This window comes from Phocoena sinus, chromosome 15 (genome assembly GCF_008692025.1).
Source record: "Phocoena sinus isolate mPhoSin1 chromosome 15, mPhoSin1.pri, whole genome shotgun sequence".
NCBI lineage: Eukaryota > Metazoa > Chordata > Mammalia > Artiodactyla > Phocoenidae > Phocoena > Phocoena sinus.
In genome coordinates, this window is record NC_045777.1 from 22,635,730 (window position 1) to 22,654,006 (window position 18,277).

The window sequence follows — 18,277 nt, forward strand, 5'->3', positions numbered from 1 at the left end:
TCCCTTGGCTTCAGTTTACCCATCTGTACATTGGGATAATCGGTCTTGCTCTGCGAGGTTCAGGGGGGCGGAGTTCGCGCACGCTCTGCACAGCCTCGAGGGGCGAGGTGCTCGGCGTGTATATGGATGCTGGCTCCGGCGATCTGAGGTCCACCCGGCCTCTACCTAGGAGTCCCTCCTCTCGCCGCTCGCGCGACCCCTGCGCGGACGAGGGGAGCAGGGGCGCCTCCGCCGGGTGCGTTCCCCAGGCCAGCAGGGGAGGGGGCGGCGGCGGAGCGGAGGGGAAGGGAGTCCGGGCCACAGCGGCCCCGGCCCGCCTGACCCTCGAGGGGGTCGCTGTTGCTTCGCAGATCCCTCCCTCGCTCGCTGCCTGTGTCCCTCCCTGCAGCTCCCGCCGCGTCCGCCTTTTGTTCGCGGAGCCGCGCGCCCCCGAGCCGAGGCGGCTGGGCGGGGAGCTGGCGGGGCTGCGCGGGGGGCGGGCCGCGCCGGGCGGAGCCGGGGCCCGGGCCGCAGCCGGACTCGGAGCCCGAGAGAGCGATCGGCGTGCAGGCAGCCGGGGCCCGGGCGCGCTCCGGGGGCGCGGCGAGGCCGAAGGGGCGGGCGCCGGGCGGAGCCGGAGCCGGAGCCGGGGCGCCTGGAGGCGATCGGGCCGCTCTCTCCGAGCCCAGGGCAGCGCAGAGACCGTGCGGCGGGGGTCGGGGCCGGAGCGCAGCCGGGGGGCTGAGGTGGGCCGAGAGGAGCCGCGGCCCCGGCGGCCGGAGGGGTGCCAGGAGCCTCCCACGGGGCGCGGAGGCCGGGCGGGCCCGGGCCATGCGCGCCGCTCGCTAAGGCCGAGGGAGGCCGCGATGGAGGTGCCGGCGGGGGAGTCCCCGGCTCGGGGCTGCGGCCCCCCGCCTGCTCCCGCTCCGGAGAGGAAGAAGAGCCACCGCGCGCCGTCGCCGGCCCGGCCCAAGGACGTGGCCGGCTGGTCGCTGGCCAAGGGCCGCCGCGGCCCAGGCCCGGGCTCAGCAGCCGCCTGCAGCGCCGCGTCCTCGGCGCGGCCCGACAAGAAGGGGCGTGCGGTGGCGTCCGGGGCGCGGGGCTCAGGGACCCGGGTGGCCGGTGTCCGCACTGGGGTCCGCGCCAAGGGCCGTCCGCGCCCGGGTACCGGGCCGCGACCGCCGCCACCGCCGCCCAGCCTCACCGACAGCAGCTCGGAGGTGTCGGACTGCGCGTCGGAGGAGGCGCGCCTGCTGGGCCTGGAGCTGGCGCTGAGCAGCGACGCTGAGTCGGCGGCCGGGGGCCCGGGGGGGGCCCGCACCGGGCAGCCGTCCCAAACTGCGCCGTCCGCACAACAGCCTCCGCGGCCCCCCGCCTCCCCCGAGGAGCCGTCGGTGGCCGCGTCGTCGGTGGGGAGCAGCCGCCTGCCACTCAGTGCCTCGCTCGCCTTCTCCGACCTCACCGAGGAGATGCTGGACTGCGGGCCCGGCGGCTTCGTGCGAGAGCTGGAGGAGCTGCGCTCAGAAAACGACTATCTCAAGGTGAGGGCGCTGGTGCGGGAAAGGGAGGCCGCGGGGAGGCGCGGGTGTCAGCCCCACCGGCCTGAGGCACCAGCCGGCCCGCTGTCCCACCGCACGAGCTGGGAAAGGGGCCTAAACCCTCAGGGGCTCCCTCACATCCCGCTTCCTGTTGTATCTGGGACACCTTCTCCTGAGGAAGGAACCTGGAAGAGGAGACTGCCCAAAGGACCCTGATTTGGGAAGGGGAGCTTGAGAAAAGTACTTTGGAGGATGCCTAGATGCGGTACTTGGGATGGGGGTGGGTACTCAGCGAGGGGCTGGACCTCTGATGCAGCTGCACAGAGCCTCCACCCCCAAGCCAGAGGCTAGGCCTCTGGCGGCTCTCCTTTCTGGGACAGGCACTGCTGTGCGGTGCTGCCAGGGAGACCTGTGGCCATCCCCTGCCAAGGAGAGGCCAGAACACCATCCTGAGTCTTTACCCAGGGCTTTCCTGGCTCAGGCCTGTCCCTGCCTGCCTTTCAGGGCGGGTCCGGTTTGAAAGCATGGACATCTGGGAACATCCCCTTGGCTAGAGTCCAACTTCCGCCCTAACGGTCCCACAGCCTGGGAGGATGATGTCGTGGGAGAACTGGTTCAGAGGCAGCTTCCTAAATCCCAGGGTATTTTCTTCTGCCCAGTTTGGGACAGGCCCTGTACACACAGCAGCTGCATTGGTGCCCCGCGGCAGTGCCCATCTCCTTCCCATGTTGTCAGTGAGAGGAGGGAAACTGACATCTGAAAGGGGCCTTTCCTCTGGGGGGGGGGCGCAGTGGGGACCTGAGAGTTTCCCCGGGAGAGCAGGCTTGGCCTTCACGCTTTCAGTGGACATTGGCACCTGCTGGGTGCAGGCCAGGCTCTGTCTGCCCACTGCCTGGCACCGAGGCAGCTTTAGGGACAGCCCAGCCCTGTGTGTCGATATTGGCCTGGGAAGCTTCATGGGTTCTGCCACCACTGGCTGGGCGTGGTTTGGAACAGGCTGAAATGTACCTGCTCTTATTAGTTGATGTCCTGGCACAGTACCCAGAGCACCCCTGGCCAGGAGCCGCCGAGTTCACGGCGCTGTGCTAATTTACGTCTGCCCAGCAACACTTAGCTTTGCATTGTAGCTCTTCTGGCCAAAAGGGTTTCTCTCTCATTAGAGTCTGTAAGATCTTACTTAACTGTGTTTCCCTTTCCCTATTTTCCCCAGCATCTGCTATCTAGCGTACGTTTAGTGACTGTGTTGTAGAATAGAAGGACAGGGTCTGTCTGAATCAGAATAATCTACCCCTTTAGCCTCTAACCTTTCCTCAGGCCAGGGCTTAGTTTTCTCATCTGTTAATTGAGAGGGTAACCCTTCCTAAAGACCCCATTTGCTGTTGACAATCAGGGGTTCAGTCAGCTCCTATAGTACTCAAAAGCCAGTGGTGAGGAGAAGGCAAGTGGGGGGGGGGTAAGAGGAGGGAGACAAGCCAGAAGGAGGCCTGGCCCTGCCCAGTTGGTGCTCTGAGCTGCTTCCAGTACTCCTTGCCTGAGCTGCTCTAAACTTGGACCCTGAGCTCCTCACTCCTGCCTCCTGGCCCCAACTGCTCCCCTTGGCAAGGGAAGATGGGCCATAGAGCTTTGCTTTAGGGTCTCACGCACCCACCCCTGTGGGCTCCTGTTCATTCCAGGAAGTCAGCAGGCGGAGCTCTGGAGTCCCTATGAGCCACCCATGACTGTTAAGATGGAAAATAGTTCCAGAAGCCTGGGGATGGAGCCTAAGGTCTCACAGGGGCCAGGGCCAGGCTGGGGACCTCCCACTGCCTGGGTCAGGGTGCAACCTCAATTTCCCCCTTTCATGCAGTGTTTCTGGCTTCACGTGCAGGCCTTAGGCCACTGTTAGATCTGGGGTCTGTGCCTTCCTGGCTGTGTGATCTTGGGCCAGTTACTTAATGTCTCTGGACCTCAGTTTCCTCGTTGTATAAAGGGACATCACACATCTTCCAGCCTTAAGGGTTAAATGAGTTATGTGTGCAAACACCACTAGAGCGCCTGGCATGTAGCGAGCCTCAGATGAGGGTAATTTCGATCACTGCTGTTCTCAAGTGGTATGTGACACATTTCCGTGGGCGCTTATCATGTTCTCTTGTGGACTCCATGGGGGCAGAATAGATCCTCCTCCCCACCTGAAGCAGTCCCGGCCCCTCGTTCATTCATTCACCAACTACTTATTTAAGGCCTACGGTGTACCAGACACTAGAGCAGATCTGAGGATACGGCCATGGGCGAGGACGAAGTGTCTGTTTTCATGGAGCTGTTCGTCTAGTGGGGGAGACTGGGATTAAACAATAGTCATACACTGCGTCACAGTACGGATCGTGATAAGGGTGGGGAAGGACACAGTGTGCCGAGAGCACATGAAGCTGGGGCTGGGGGTGCTAAGGGAAGCCAGGGGCTGAAGGATGAGATGGAGCCAGCTGAATAAGGAGCTGGAGTAAGACCATTCCAGGCCCAGGGAAGTAGGAAAAAGCTCATGGATTTCGAGGATCAGTGCCGAGGCTGGAGAGAGGAAGGAGATTGGATGGAGAGGAGAGCAGGACCAGATTGTGTGGTTATACTGTGTATACATGGGTCAGTCCCTGAACTTCTCTCCAGCTGCCAGCCTCACAGAGGCAAGATGAAAATCTAGAGCCATGGATGTGGGCCATAGGTGCAGATGCTATTACGGGAGGTGTTGTTTTGTTCATTCTACAGATGGGTAAACTGTGGCCACAGTGGGGAGGGGACTTTTTCCAGATCCCAGAGCCAGTTCTCCAGGCAGCCAGGCTTGGAGTAAGAGTACCTTGTACTCTTGATGTGTTTCCTGCCCCTCTGGGCCACTTTGCTTCTAAGATGCAGGATCTGAGTTACCAGGAGAAGGACTTCAGATCCCCAGTGTGTTCCCAGCAGGCCTCGTGCTGCCTTGGGTTGAGTCCCACTGAGTCCAGTGGGGCCCTGCTCGAGCTCACCTCCCAGCTGGCGGGCGGCCCTGGGAACCATCAACTGGGGAAGACCTTGCGGATGACGGCAGATCTCCTGTGGCATGAGGCTTACTCTGGGGCCCGAGTGGAAAAAGTGGAAATGGGGCAGCTCTCTCAGTGAGACGATAGAAGGAGCTGCTACAGAGAAGGGAGTGAGCTTGCTGTCCGTTGACTTATTCAGAGTTATTCAACCTTGCATGTTGGATAAAGACATGGGGTTTGTGGAAAGCAGCTGGTAGATGGCACAAAATGTGGTGGTTGTGATTACTTGAGGAGGATATTTATGTGAGGCTGTAGTTGAGTTGCCTGACCTCAGCCAAGGAAGTCTGAAGGTTATTAACTTTTAAGGTTCCAGGATTCTAAGAGACAGCTTTGGCTGCAGGGCAGACACATGGACTGTTTGACCTTCAAAACCCTGGTGGTCTGAAGTCTTCCATCTCCCCATCACCACTAACTGTTGCCCATGCACCTTTTGAGGACATGCTGGAAACCCACCTGGTGTGGATGGAAGAATCTGAGCATTGGAGCCCAAAGACCTGGTCTAGAGACCTGACTCTGCTGTTTACTGTGAGGCCATGAGCAAGTCACTTGGCCTCTCTGAGCTCTTTTTTTTTTTTTTTTCATCTATAAAATGAAGATGATGGAACCTGCCTGGGCAACTTCATAGGATTGTTTTCAGGAATCAGGGAGGTGTGAATAGATAAGAAGACATTTTGCAAGCAGTGAAATCCCGCATCTTTTTTTTTTTTTTTTTGCGGTACGCAGGCCTCTCACTGTTGTGGCCTCTCCCGTTGCAGAGCACAGGCTCCGGACGCGCAGGCTCAGCTCACGGCCATGGCTCACGGGCCCAACCGCTCCACGGCATGTGGGATCTTCCGGGACCGGGGCACAAACCCGTGTCCCCTGCATCGGCAGGCGAGCTCTCAACCACTGCGCCACCAGGGAAGCCCGAAATCCCGCATCTTTTAGGGAATTGTTATTATTGTTAGCCAGTGAGCAGTTAGGATGTCAAAGCCTTCATTCTTGAGGGAGCTGGGAGAAGCCAGGAGGGTGGATCCCCCTAGCTTTAGGATGTTGATAAATCAGGAGCTGCTCCGAGGAGGACAGGAAGGAGTGATCACATTCCATGCTGAGTGGGCTTCATGAAGCGAGGCCTCCCCACCTCCTTGGAGGTTCTATGTGTGAGTGTTTGAAGTGTAGCCAATCTAGATGTCAGCCAGAAGGGCCCAGAGGAAGCATCTAATTCCCCTCCAGTTCCCATTGTACACTTGGGTAAATGGAGGCTCCTGGTCATACAGCCAGGATTCAAACCTGGTTTGTCTAACCCTGGGTCCTGTTCTTTCTACAGTCTGACTGGAACATGAGCTTGTGGTTGCTAACAGCGTGTCTAGTCTGGGACATAAGTTGCTGAGAGGAATTCTGTTGCGTGCAGGGCTCCAGGCTAAGACTTGTTGGGAGCAAGTAGAGAATGACATCTGCTGGGGCCGAGAACCTGGAGCCTGCAGGCGGTATGCGGGGGACATGTGCCTGCTTGTGTGTACATGAATATGTACCCTGCACCAGTAGAAAGTGTGATTGGGACCAGGGATCTGAGGTCTTGGAGGAAGTGATGGGGGTTTGGATCGAGACTTAAGGGTTAGATAAGGGTTAGGTTGGGATCCAGAGTGCTGGAATGTTAGAGCTGGCCTGGAGACCCCCAGACCACTGATCCCCCTCCTTCTGTGGTACTTGATCACAAATGCTATCAACTATTAGATCATTTCCAGTGTGCCAGGCTCTGGGTTAAGTAAGTCCTTTAGTCCTCACAGCAATCCTGTGTGTAGGGCTCTGATATCAGACCCATTTGACAGATGAGGAAACCGAGAGGTTATGTAATGTGCCCGAGATTGCACAGCTGGTATACTTGGGAACCTCACTAGACAACCCCAAGCAGCTCCCTTCCCCGGGCTCTCTTCCACCCTCTCCCATGCGGGAGGCGGCTTGTGCCTCCAAGTTTCACAGAGCAGGGTTCTCACCTGGTGTTGCCAGTTATAAGCTTTGTGACTCTGGGTGAGATTCTCAGTCTTTCAGAGTCTGTTTTTCCTTCTGAAAAATGGGAGGTAAGCATGTCTGCCCCAGGGTTATGGGCTCTTTTCTGAGTGATGATATAGATCGAGTGCGCAGTAAATGTTAGTGCCTGTCTTGGTTGTCACCATTCCCATACCTGCTTCTAGGCCCTGTGCCAGGTGTCTGGGGCAGTAACCCACAAGTTGTGAAGCTCTCAGTTCCTGGGAGCTGTAGGGGGAGGACTCCAGTATATCTGTCACTGCGGCGGGGAGAGGAGTGGTCACCATGGTCAGCAAAGCTCCTGGCTAGTCCCAGCCCTCCCTGTGGCAGCTGAGAGGTGGCCTGAAAGAAGCTGCTCTGAGAACTGGGTCTTTAAGGATCCTTAGCTGGTCGCCTGTCATGGGGGGCGGGGGGCAGCTCCAGCGAGATGGAGAATGAGATGCAGAAGGTGAGATGGCTGCTGCTGAGGCCTTAGGGGGACCACGAAGCTACCAGGGCTCCCAGCATTCATTACAGAGGGGTTTGGCCTGTGTCCCTGGGCACACTCTTTCTTGCACACACAAACACAGGTACACATATTCACAGTGTGTGCTCAGAGATCCACGACTACTCACACGTGTCTCACATACACATCCAGGGACATGCTTGTGCTGTCTGTTTGCAGAAGCACACCTCCAGACTTATTAGGGAGGATGCCTGCTCAGAGAAGTACACAAACCCATGCAAGATACACCACCTCCTGTCTCATCACACCCGCAGTTATCAAACAGACACAACAGAGACTCACACCATCTAGGAGACTGCTGGCTCAGAAACACACCCTTACACACCCCCAGACACACTTGGCCATGTCCAGAGATGGACACACCCTGGAGACACCCTCAGACATATCGGAAGCACACATGCATATGCGGGCGCACACACAAACCCACACAGAGTCATTACACACAGGTGCTCGCATCCACGGAAATCCACAGATACGCCCCTGCCAAGCGGGCACAGACACAGCTCATCACGCAGCCACCCCCGCTGCCTCTTCCACAAAGAGAGCAAGCAGCAGAGGTCCTTGCACACCCGGGGCTCACAGACACACACCCAAGAGACACACATGAGCAAGACAGGTAGCCACGTACATAGAAGCAGGACACGAGCACAGGGCACTCAGATGTCAGGCCTGTAGCATTTGCTAACAGGAGCCAAAGACCCACAGACCAGGTTACCCAGACGCACACACACACACAAACTGGCTGTGACACTTCAGCTACACAGAAACACAGGAAATCCTGGCCCGTGTCTCCCTGGAGCTCATGTGTACAAACTACTGTTTTTAGCTCCTCCACGAGGCTTCCTTCCACTAGGCTGCTGGGAACAGTGAGGAGTGTGGCAGGGGCTTGACTTTGCAATCTTCTGGATCTGGGGGTCCTAGGAGCCTGGCTGGGGCTGAGTGGTATGTAGGCAGATAAGGGGCTGGCAGGTCACCAAGGTGGGGAAGATGCACCAAAGGCCCTCAGGCCCCGGACACGCAGCACTTGGGCCTGGGCCCAATGAGCTGAGTGAAATGGAGCAATTGTCAGGCCTGCCAGCACCCAGGGGCAACTCCCTTCTAATTTCCTCGGAATTTCCTGCTTGCCCTCATCTCCCGCCTCCTCCCCCTCCCCCTTTGCTAGGGACTGTGGAGGGCCATGCCACTGCCATCCCTAAAGGGTGCCTGATTCTGCCTGGGAAAAGGAGGCCAGGATAGAGAAGGTTGGAGGACATGTGGGCACTCAGAGGAGGGACCTGGAAGACTTCCTGGAGGAGGAGGCATTAGAGTTGAGGAGTTAGCCTTGAATGACTGCCTCTGTGGCCAGCTGCTGGGACCGTGCCTGGCACATCATAGGGACTCAATAAATATTTGTTGCATGGTTGAAGGAAAGGCAGTGATCAGGGTCTGCAGGTGGGCTGCAGGCCGGCTGCAGGCTTAAAACAGAAGAGCTGGAGGGAGTTGGGGGTGGCAGTGGTGAGGGAGAAGCTGGGAAGGGGAGTTGGGCCTGCTGGGGAAGGGCACTGGATGCCGAACTGAGCCGAGGCATTGTGAACACCTTGCTGGGAGGGGGCCGTGTTGACCTATAGCAGAGCTAGGAGCTGCCTCCTTTCCATGTGTCTGTAGCACCGGACACAAGGCCCCAGGGCCTCTCGGGTGGAAGGTGGACAAATTTCCACCTTTGGGGTCAGGTCTGGGGCCAAACCTTGCTTTGTCACCTCCTCCCTGTACATGAACCCCATGTGCGAGGCCCCCTCATCAAGCCTCAGTTTTCCTATCTGTAAAATGGGAACTTAATCCCTTTTTTTGCAGAGCACTTGGGAGGATTAGTATTCAGGTATATGGCACATCCAGCACTGTCCTGGGCACAGCAGAAGGGAGGGATCCCCATGTCCTGTGTAGCCTCTGGGGCAGAGAGAGTTCCCCAGGGAAGGGGCTCGGCTAAGTTCTAAGCAGAGACCTGACCAGCAGTCAAGGTTATTACTAAGGTCATTGCCCCGGATGCCCCATAGGCGTGACCTCATCTGCAGTCACATTCTCTTCCTTCTGGTGCCAGAAGGAGCTTGGAGCTGGGGTGGGGAAAGAGCTAGAGACTCTGGGGTGTTCCGGGCCAGGCTGGCCCTGGCATTCACTGGAGGCCCACAGGTCAGCGGATGGCACTGGCCTCCCTGAAGAATGGCAGGGAGTCAGAGAAGGTGAGAGCAGCAGGCCAGCCTTTCCCTTCTCTGGGGTCCAAGGTGGTGAAGAGCACTGTAGCCTAGAGCCGAGCCCACCTGGGCTTGAATCCTGGTTCCGCCTTTTCCTCTATGAGCTTTGCCTTTATAAGCCTCAGTCTCCTCATCTGTAAAATGGGGATGCTGATACTCCTTTGCTGATGGAGGGCTGCCTTTGGGGTCCCACATTCTAAGACTGGGATGAATAATCTCCCATTGCCTGCACCGCAAAGAGAAGCTCGGGCTCCAATAGAAAAACTGTTTTGGGTCCTGTGGCTAGGCTGGACCAGTTAAACATCTTTCCCGTGGTTTTGCCCCAGATCCACATGGGATCCTCTGGGTCAGTTGCATCAGCCTCTCCCCTCCACACCCCTCCTGGGCCCTGCCCAATTGCCTGTGTGGCCTGTGTGGTCCTGCCTTTCTCAGCCTCACCTCACCCCTGCTCCACCCCAGTTCTGAGCGCTCCATGCATCCCAAGCCTCTATCCCTGCATTCTTTCCCACTGCGGGGGGCCTTTTTACTGTAGTTCCCTCCCGCCTCCCTTGGTTTCCTCCTCCACCTTCATGTGTTCAGCTCCAGGCCAGGCTCCTGTGTTAGACAGGAAGGGGCTTCCTATAGGCTCCTTTGGGGCATTTACCTCTACAGTAATTAGATTATTAATTGGATAATTACAGGTTTCACTCCAGCCCCTCCCCCTGTGTGCTCTGCGTGAGGGCAGGGATCTTACCAGGGTGGGACTTAACCCCTTCCTTTCACACAAGTGTAAGTAAACTGAGGCTCAGGGAGGTTAAAGGGCTTGCCAGAGGTCACACAGCCTGCAAGTGGCAAGAGGCAGAAGGACTGGGATCTCGTGATGCTCTTTGCTCAGAGATTTGGCTGTGGCCCAGAGGCCCTTTGGGGGATGTTTTAAACACATCCAGATCCAAAAGCTGCCTTCCTTCCTGTCAACAGAGAAAGGACAGGAGGGATGCTGTCGGGTGTCCCCGCTGTGAGTGCCTCCTCAGAGGCATCAGGGACTGCAGAGGTCTCCCTGCTCTGGCGGGTGAGGCCTGGAATGGGGCAGTGACAAGCCAGGCCTGGCCTTGGTGGGCAGTGTTCTCCGGGCATCTCCTCCCTGCCCACCCCTTCCACACGCGCACACACACACACAGCTCCCCACCAGAGAGAGTGTCTGTGGTCTCATGTACAGAGCTGTGCCACATCTGGGAGGCTCACTCCTGATTGCCTTTGGAGCCTTCATCTTCCTGAGCCTCTGTTTACTTATCTGTAAAATGGGCATAACGTAACAGCACTTTCCTCAAAGGGACTGTCATTGAGATAACGGACATTCACTCAGATCTCAGCCAGGTGTCTGGCACATGGTAAACCCTTGTAAACGTTAGCTATTATGATTCTCACTGTTGTCCCATTATAGAGACTGTCTAGTCTAGTTTACTAGAGCTCAAGTTGGACTCAAATCCTGGCTGTGCCATTGAACTGTGACCTTGAGTAGACCTTTCTGACCTCAGTTCCTCACCAGTCAGTGGGGTGGCTGGGGATACAGTGAGGTAGTGTGTGCTACCTGGCACGTGCACGGCACAGGGGGAGTGCTCAGCGAGCTCCGTGCCTGTTACTGTTTATTGCTGTTGGAGAGGTAAGTTCAGGACCCTGTCTTCCCTCATGACCCTGTGTGTCACTGGGACCAGGCAGCCTCCGTGCCGGTGGGAGGGGGCATTGTGTAGCATGGCCGTGCCTGGCTGGGGTCCTGGCCCTCCTCTTCCAGGACCCTTGACCCTGACTCCCCTAAAACTAGAGCCCAGCCTCCAGGCAATGAGGCTAAGCTGGGAGGTGGGAACCCCGAGTCCCTCCCTGCTTGACTCTGTTCAGTCTGGGGGACTATGGGGTTGTCCCCAGTCCCGCTCTAGGCCTCAGTGTCCCTGCTTGTGAAGGGATGGTGTCTCTGGGTTCCCCTCCGCCCGCTGCTACTCCCACAGTCTTGGCTTTTGAGCTGGGAGGAAAGTGGAGCTCTGCAGAGCCTTCTGCCCTCCTTGGGGTCCAAGTGTGAAGGTCTCATCTGGAGCCTTGACAGACCCTGGAGGACAGGCAGAAGGGACAGCAGATGGCTGCCCTGGCCTCTCGGGGGTCTGGCATGCCGCCCTTGTGGCCACTGCTGGCCCAAACTGCAGGTCAGCCCTTCCGGGCTAGGGTGAGTGGCCCGGGCCAGAGCCAGGGTGGCAGATGGGCAGGCAGCCTGGGCTTTGGCCTGAGGGAGGGACCATGGGGGGCAGGGTGCTGTGGGAGAAGGCAGGCCAGGCAGAGGCTCCCGCAGAGTGAAGGTTCTGGGTCCCTTAGCTCAGCTGTCATTCTTCCTGGGTCTGTTGCCCATTGGTGGGCTGGGTCCCTAGAACCTGGGCAGGAGGTGATAAATTTGGGTGAGGTTTGAAATTGGGCAGGGACGCAGTTGGGCTGGGACCTGTGATGCGCTCCTTGAAAGAAACACGGGGTTGAGATGAACACAATGGGCTTAGAAGGGTCTGGAAGGCTTCTCTGAGGAGGTGGCATTTAAGTGGAGGCTTCAAGCAGGACGGGGAGCCGGTAGTGGGAGATGCAGGGGAGGGGAATCCAGGCAGAGGCTTAGAGGTAGGACAGGCAAGGTGTCTTCTGGCTGCGGGGAGAAGACCCGAGTGGCTAGAGTGTAGCCAACAAGAGGAGGAATGGGGGGAGATGAAGATGGACAGGTAGGCAGGATCAGCCTTCTGTTTTGCTTTCAAGTCCGGTGATTTACGTACCGTGAAATGAGTTTTGACAAATGCACACAGCTCTGTTAACCACCACCACAATCAAGACAGAGAACCATCGACCTCCAAAATTCCCCCGTGCCCCTTTGTAGTCAGTTCCTCCCTCCTCCCCCAGCCCCTGGCAACCACTGATCTGTTTTCTGTCCCTATAGTCTTGCCTGTTCCAGAGTGTCATGGAAATGGCTTAATACAGTCGGTAGCCAACGGAGTCTGACTTCCTTCACTTAGTATAATGTGTTTGGGCTCCGACCACATGGTTGTGGGTATTGGCATTTCCTTCCTTTTTCTTGCCGAGTTGTATTCCATTATATGGATGTACCACCATTTAGCCATTCACCAGTTGAGGAACATTTAGGTTGTTTCCAGATTTTGGCGATTGTTGGAGGGTTTTAAACAGGAGAGTAACAGTTTACAAAAAATCACTCCATGTACTAAGTGAAGAACGGATTAGTGGGGAGCAGACTGACCATCATGGGGACTAAATCCAGTGATTTGGTGATGAATCTGGCCCACCATAGATATTCACTAATTGTTCATACAAAACGGCTGTGCTCCGAGGTAGCCAGGGAGGCTTCTTGGTGGAGGTGACATTTGAGGTGGAGCAGTGAGGAGGTGGGAGACAGATGCAGAATGGAAGGAGGCCCAGGCAGTGCAGAGTCCCCGTTGGAGCTGGGTGGGCTGAGACCCCGGCTCCCTGCTCCTGACCCAGCCTTAGTATCCCAGGATTTCTAGAATGTGGTGTGCAGGGCCCAGATCAGAGTTCCCTGGGGACGCTGGGTGAACAGGCCCCTCCCAGGGTCCACCCTAGCCCTGTGGGGGCTGATTCTCTTGGGAGGGAGTTGGCCAGGGGACCTCTGCGCTGGAACAGTCTCTTCCTTGGTGGCTGGTAAGAGGCTGCCTTCTCATGCCTTCAGGAGCCTCCTGTCCCCCTGGTTCCTTCCCTGTCCCCTGTGGGCCAGCTGGGAGCTGTTGCTGAGGCTCACCCACCCATTGCTGCTTGCTGTGTTTCTGCAGAGGGGCTTCGTGTTTGGTCGCTTTCCCCTCCAGCTCCATGGGTCGGGAGACCTTCTCACCATCTACTTTTCCAGACCAGTTCCATCAGACCCAGGCATCTGGAGTCACTGCGAGTGTTCCAGTAGCCCCACATCTCACCCCCGCCCCCTTCTGTCCTCATTGTGCAGAGATTAATCATCTTACATTCCTGTAGGTTTCCTGAAGAAAGCATTCTTTCCTGGAACATTTTATTTTGTTTTGGCTGCACCGAAAGGCTTCCAGGAGCTTAGTTCCCCCACCCGGGGTTGAACCGGGGTCCACGGTAGTGGAAGCACTGAGTCCTAACCACTGGACTGCCAGGGAATTCCCTGGAACATTTTATTTATTTATTTAAATTTTATTTTTATTTATTTATTTTGGCTGCGTTAGGTCTTTATTGCCGTGCGCGGGCTTTCCTCTAGCTGTGGCGAGCGGGGGCTACTCTTCATTGCAGTGTGCGGGCTTCTCATCGCGGGGGCTTCTCTTGTTGAGGAGCACGGGCTCCAGGTGTGCGGGCTTCAGTAGTTGTGGCTCTGGGGCTCAGTAGTTGTGGCTCGCGGGCTCTAGAGCGCAGGCTTAGTGGTTGTGGCGCACGGGCTTAGTTGCTCCGCGGCATGTGGGATCTTCCCGGACCAGGGCTCGAACCCGTGTCCCCTGCATTGGCAGGCGGATTCTTAACCACTGCGACACCAGGGACGTCCCTCCTGGAACATTTTAAATGTGGCGCGAAAGCGGAGCTCTGCTTCGCCAGCTTTATGCCCTGATGGTGGAGAGCGAGGGTCTGGGGTGGCGACCCAGACCCCACAGATGAGGTGGCTCCAGAGGGAACACAGACTCCATCTTATTTTGCGCCATGTACTGAGAGTAATTCTCAGAATAATGTTTTTAAATGTTTAAAACAAAATATAAAGGAAAGCAAGCATATTGAAATATAGTTATCAACGTATATTTTTAAATTATGATATAGTAATATGTGTGTTTATTAACTCATAAGGTCTGGAAACAGGTCTGTTAACTACTGTAATTTCAAAGTACTGATGAGTGTATACGATATTTTGACATTTCTGCAACAGCTGTTATGGGATATGAAAATATCTGTGGTTTCTTTTGGTGCCGAAACTATAAGTACTGCTGATACAACCGTGGCTTGTCCAGAATAGAAGGAAACGTTAATTTTTAGTTAGCATTAGTGAAAGTAAAGACGTGATTTTTTTTTTTCCCCTTCCCATCCAAGTTCATGGACTCCCTGCATTCTGGTGCAGGTGAAAGAGCGTGAAGTCTGAAACCCGAGTCCCGCTTGGAGGTGTCTCTGTGTGACCCTGGACCCAGCCCACCTCCCCTGTGCTCCTCTGCGGTTCTTTGCCTCTAGAACAGAGATGGTGATTCCTGTCCTGCCTGTCCATGGGGCTTCTGTGAGGACCCGTGAGATGACTCACATGGAATGTCTTTGTAAACTGTGAAGCCCCGTGCTGCCACGCAATGCCACGCTATTATTAGCGGTAGTGTGAGCTCATGTCTGGCCCTCCGGCCCAGCGTGGACCAAAAGACTCTTCCTGGCCAATTCCCTCAGGATTCCTGGGAACCAATCCATTTCGGGGAGCGGGTCTGCCCCTGAGAGGCTGATTCCTGCAGGCTGACCTCATGGGTCATTAGAGGATGTGAGGGAGGATGGACAGAGGTGTACTTGTGGGCAGGGAGTGGGTGGGTGAGCTGAGGTTCGAGAGACCCTGCCCATCCTCCTGAGGTGGCATGGGGGTCTGAGGCCAGCCCTGGAGCAGCCTAGGCTCTCCCTGACTCTTTGCAGCTGACCTGGGGCTGGGATCAGGAGGGCCTGCCCTCTCTGGGCTGTGAGAGAGGCTGGGCAGGGCAGAAGCCATACTCCTTTCATTCATTCATCTACCCACCCATAGACAGTGATGGGTGCCTGCCCCGTCCCATGTCCTGTCCAGGGCTGTGCTGGGGACCAGACACGGGTCAGACCCAGCGCCTGCCCTCCCCGCCAGCTCCTGGGGAAGATAGACTTGAAGACGAGCAAATGCGACCTAAAGTTGTTAGCACAAGAAGAATGGAGTTCAGAGCGTGGGGTTTGAATCAGATTGGGGGAGGAGGGAATACTCTGGAAGGATGAGAAAGTTAGCAGTTAGCCTGGCAAAGGCTCTCTAGCAGAGGGAATAGCTCAAGCAACCCTGGGAGTAGAACACACAGTTAAGATGCACTGGCCCAGGGTTACAGGGCTTGTTTGGATTCCAACTCCACCGCTCCTTTGCTTGAGCAGCTCTGGGAAACTTCTGAGCCTCAGTTTCCTCATCTGCAAAGTGGGAACATTTTCCCTACCTACCTCACAGAGCTGGTAAGGGGTCAAACTGTTGTGCACGTACTGTGCTTGGACTGGGCCTGGTAATTAGTGAGCTTCCCGATAGGTGGTGGCTAGTTCTTCGTCGTGGTGTACCTGGACATGGAGGGCAGAGGCAAGACAGAAGTGGGGAGGAGACCCGGGGTGGGTGGGGGGGCAGTGGGAGAGGGGTGTGCTCAGATTCCAGGGTAAGAAGCTTGTACCTAACGCAGAGACCAGTGGGAAAGTGGAGGAGATAGAAAGCTATCTGCTTTTTTTTTTTTTTCCAATAAACAGGTATTACCTCTATAATCAGAGCAAAATAAACATTCTCTGTAAAGGGAAAGGCTGACTACCCTGGCAGCAGCGTGGGTGCCCGATCCTGTCGCCCGTCCTCCCCGCTCCACTCCCCGTTCTCAGTCCAGGTTAAATAATCAGGTTAAGCTTCAAGGGGAGGAGAGGTTTCCTTGAAGGAGCGGCCGGAGGGGATGGGGTTTGGAGGCCTGGCAGGCTGTGCCTGATATGAGCACCTTTGCTCAGCTTCTTCGGTCCAGACTTTCTGACTGTGGCGGGGGTGGGGTGCGGTTTGAGAATCGGGGGCCACTGGGCTCTGAGGTGGGCACTGCTGGGCAGTGTGGCCTCTTCCTGTCTGCAGTGGGGGATGAAGTCTGGGTTTCCCCACCGACGTTGGGGGGTCTCTGACAACCTTGTACAGCCACTGGGCTGGCGTAGTTCAGTGGTGTTGGCCCCCTCGCTCCGCATTTCCCCGCGGCTGGGGTGAGAGGCTCAGCGGACACTGAGCTGTCTTTTTTTTTTTTTTTTTTTTTAAGGAGGAAACTTTTTTTTTAATTAATTAATTTTAAACAAATTTTTGGCTGCGTTTGGTCTTTGTTGCTGCGCACGGGCTCTTCTCTAGTTGCGGCGAGTGGGGGCTACTCTTTGTTGCCGTGCACGGGCTTCTCATTGTGGTGGCTTCTCTTGTTGCGGAGCACGGGCTCTAGGCGTACGGCCTTCAGTAGTTGTGGCACGCAGGCTTCAGTAGTTGTGGCTTGAGGGCTCTAGAGCACAGACTCAGTAGTTATGGCACGAGGGCTTAGTTGCTCCGTGTCACGTGGGATCTTCCCGGACCAGGGCTCAAACCCACGTCCCCTGCATTGGCAGGCGGATTCTTAGCCATTGCGCCACCAGGGAAGCCCTACTGTGCTGTCTTTGAAGGGAAGCATGAGCTCCCCACCCACTACCCGCCGGCGATTCCCTACCAGCTCCCTTGGTTGGATCAGACAGTCCCTGGATGAAGTCCTGGGAGACTGGGAGGCTCAGTGAGGTCCAAGAACCTCTGGAGGGAAGCAGAGTCCTACCCTCAGCCCCCTCCCCATGTCCCAGCAGCCCCTTTCCCAGCCCCCACCTCAGACCCCGAAAGCTCAGCTTCTGCTGCACACATCCCAGCAGACCCAGGCGTGCGGGCCACAATTCAGCCTTTGTGGACTCACCCTCTCACGTGGACGGTGCCAGGAGGGGCTGACCACATTCTGCCTGCAGCTGGGACAAGCCCCCGAGAGGCCTGGGCCCCCCTTGGCCTCCACAGAGAGATGGAGCTGGCATGAATGCAACATCCTGCATTTGCAGAAATGGACTGTGGTGAAGGGCAGGCCTGGAGAGACAGCTGCTCATGTGAGAAAGGTCATTCATTCATTCACTTCTTCAATAGATGCTTATTGAGACCCCGCTCTGTGCCAGGCTCTGGGCTGAGGACTTGTGTGCTGAGACATGTGACTCTTGCCCATTTAAGGAAAGAGACTGGAAGGAAGGGACTTTCCTGGTGGCGCAATGGTTAAGAACCTGCCTGCCAATGCAGGGGACGCGGGTTCGAGCCCTGGTCCGGGAAGATCCCACACGCCGTGGAACAGCTAAGCCCGTGCGCCACAACTACTGAGCCTGAGCTCTAGAGCCTGTGAGCCACAACTACCGAAGCCTGTGTGCCTAGAGCCCGTGCTCCGAAACAAGAGAAGCCACCGCAATGTGAAGCCCGTGCACCGCAACGAAGAGTAGCCCCCTCTCGCTGCAACTAGAGAAAGCCTGCATGCAGCAAATAAGACCCAATGCAGCCAAAAAATAAATTAAAAAAAAAAAAAAAGACTGGAAGGAAACACCCTGCATTAGAGTCACTCGGGGGCCCCCATTTCCAGGGTTTCGGATTCAGGAGTTCTCAGTCAGGGCGTGAGGATTTCTGGCAAGTCCCCCACCAGTGTTGCTAATGCTGCTGTTCCAGGGACCACACTTTGAGAACTGCTGTGATTCAAGACCAGGTGGAGGAATGATGAGTGGTTTATGTTTTCTGTTTTCAAAACTGTCTTTATGATCGTCATTTACTTTTTTTAATAATTTTTTTTATGATTAACATTTTTAAAAATTTATTTATTTATTTATTTTTGGCTGCGTTGGGTCTTCGTTGCTGCATGCAGGCTTTCTCTAGTTGCAGTGAGCAGGGGCTACCCTTCGTTGCGGTACACGGGCTTCACATTGCGGTGGCTTCTCTTGTTGCGGAGCATGGGCTCCAGGTGCGCGGGCTTCAGTAGTAGTGGCATGTGGGCTCAGTAGTTGTGGCGCATGGGCTCTAGAGCGCAGGCTCAGTAGCTGTGGCGCACGGGCTTAGTTGCTCTGCAGCATGTGGGATCTTCCCGGACCAGGGCTCTAACCTGTGCCCCCTGCGTTGGCAGGTGGATTCTTAACCACTGCGCCACCAGGGAAGCCCCGTCATTTACTTTTATAAACAGAAAAACAGTTTTTTAAAAAAATATTTATTTGGCTGCATCGGGTCTTAGTTACGGCACGCGG

At 56.2% G+C, this 18,277-nt stretch overlaps 1 protein-coding gene across 3 annotated transcripts in view; it reads left to right on the forward strand.

The window, feature by feature from the left end:
• Window positions 1-706: 706 nt before the first annotated feature.
• Window positions 707-18,277, forward strand: part of SOGA1 (suppressor of glucose, autophagy associated 1) — a 73,356-nt gene continuing 55,785 nt past the window's right edge. For all 3 annotated transcript variants that reach the window (XM_032604180.1, XM_032604181.1, XM_032604182.1), the window contains exon 1: window positions 707-1,520. In XM_032604180.1, the coding sequence (XP_032460071.1) occupies window positions 846-1,520 (675 nt within the window). In that variant the 5' untranslated portion in view covers window positions 707-845. The remainder of the gene's footprint in view (window positions 1,521-18,277) is intronic.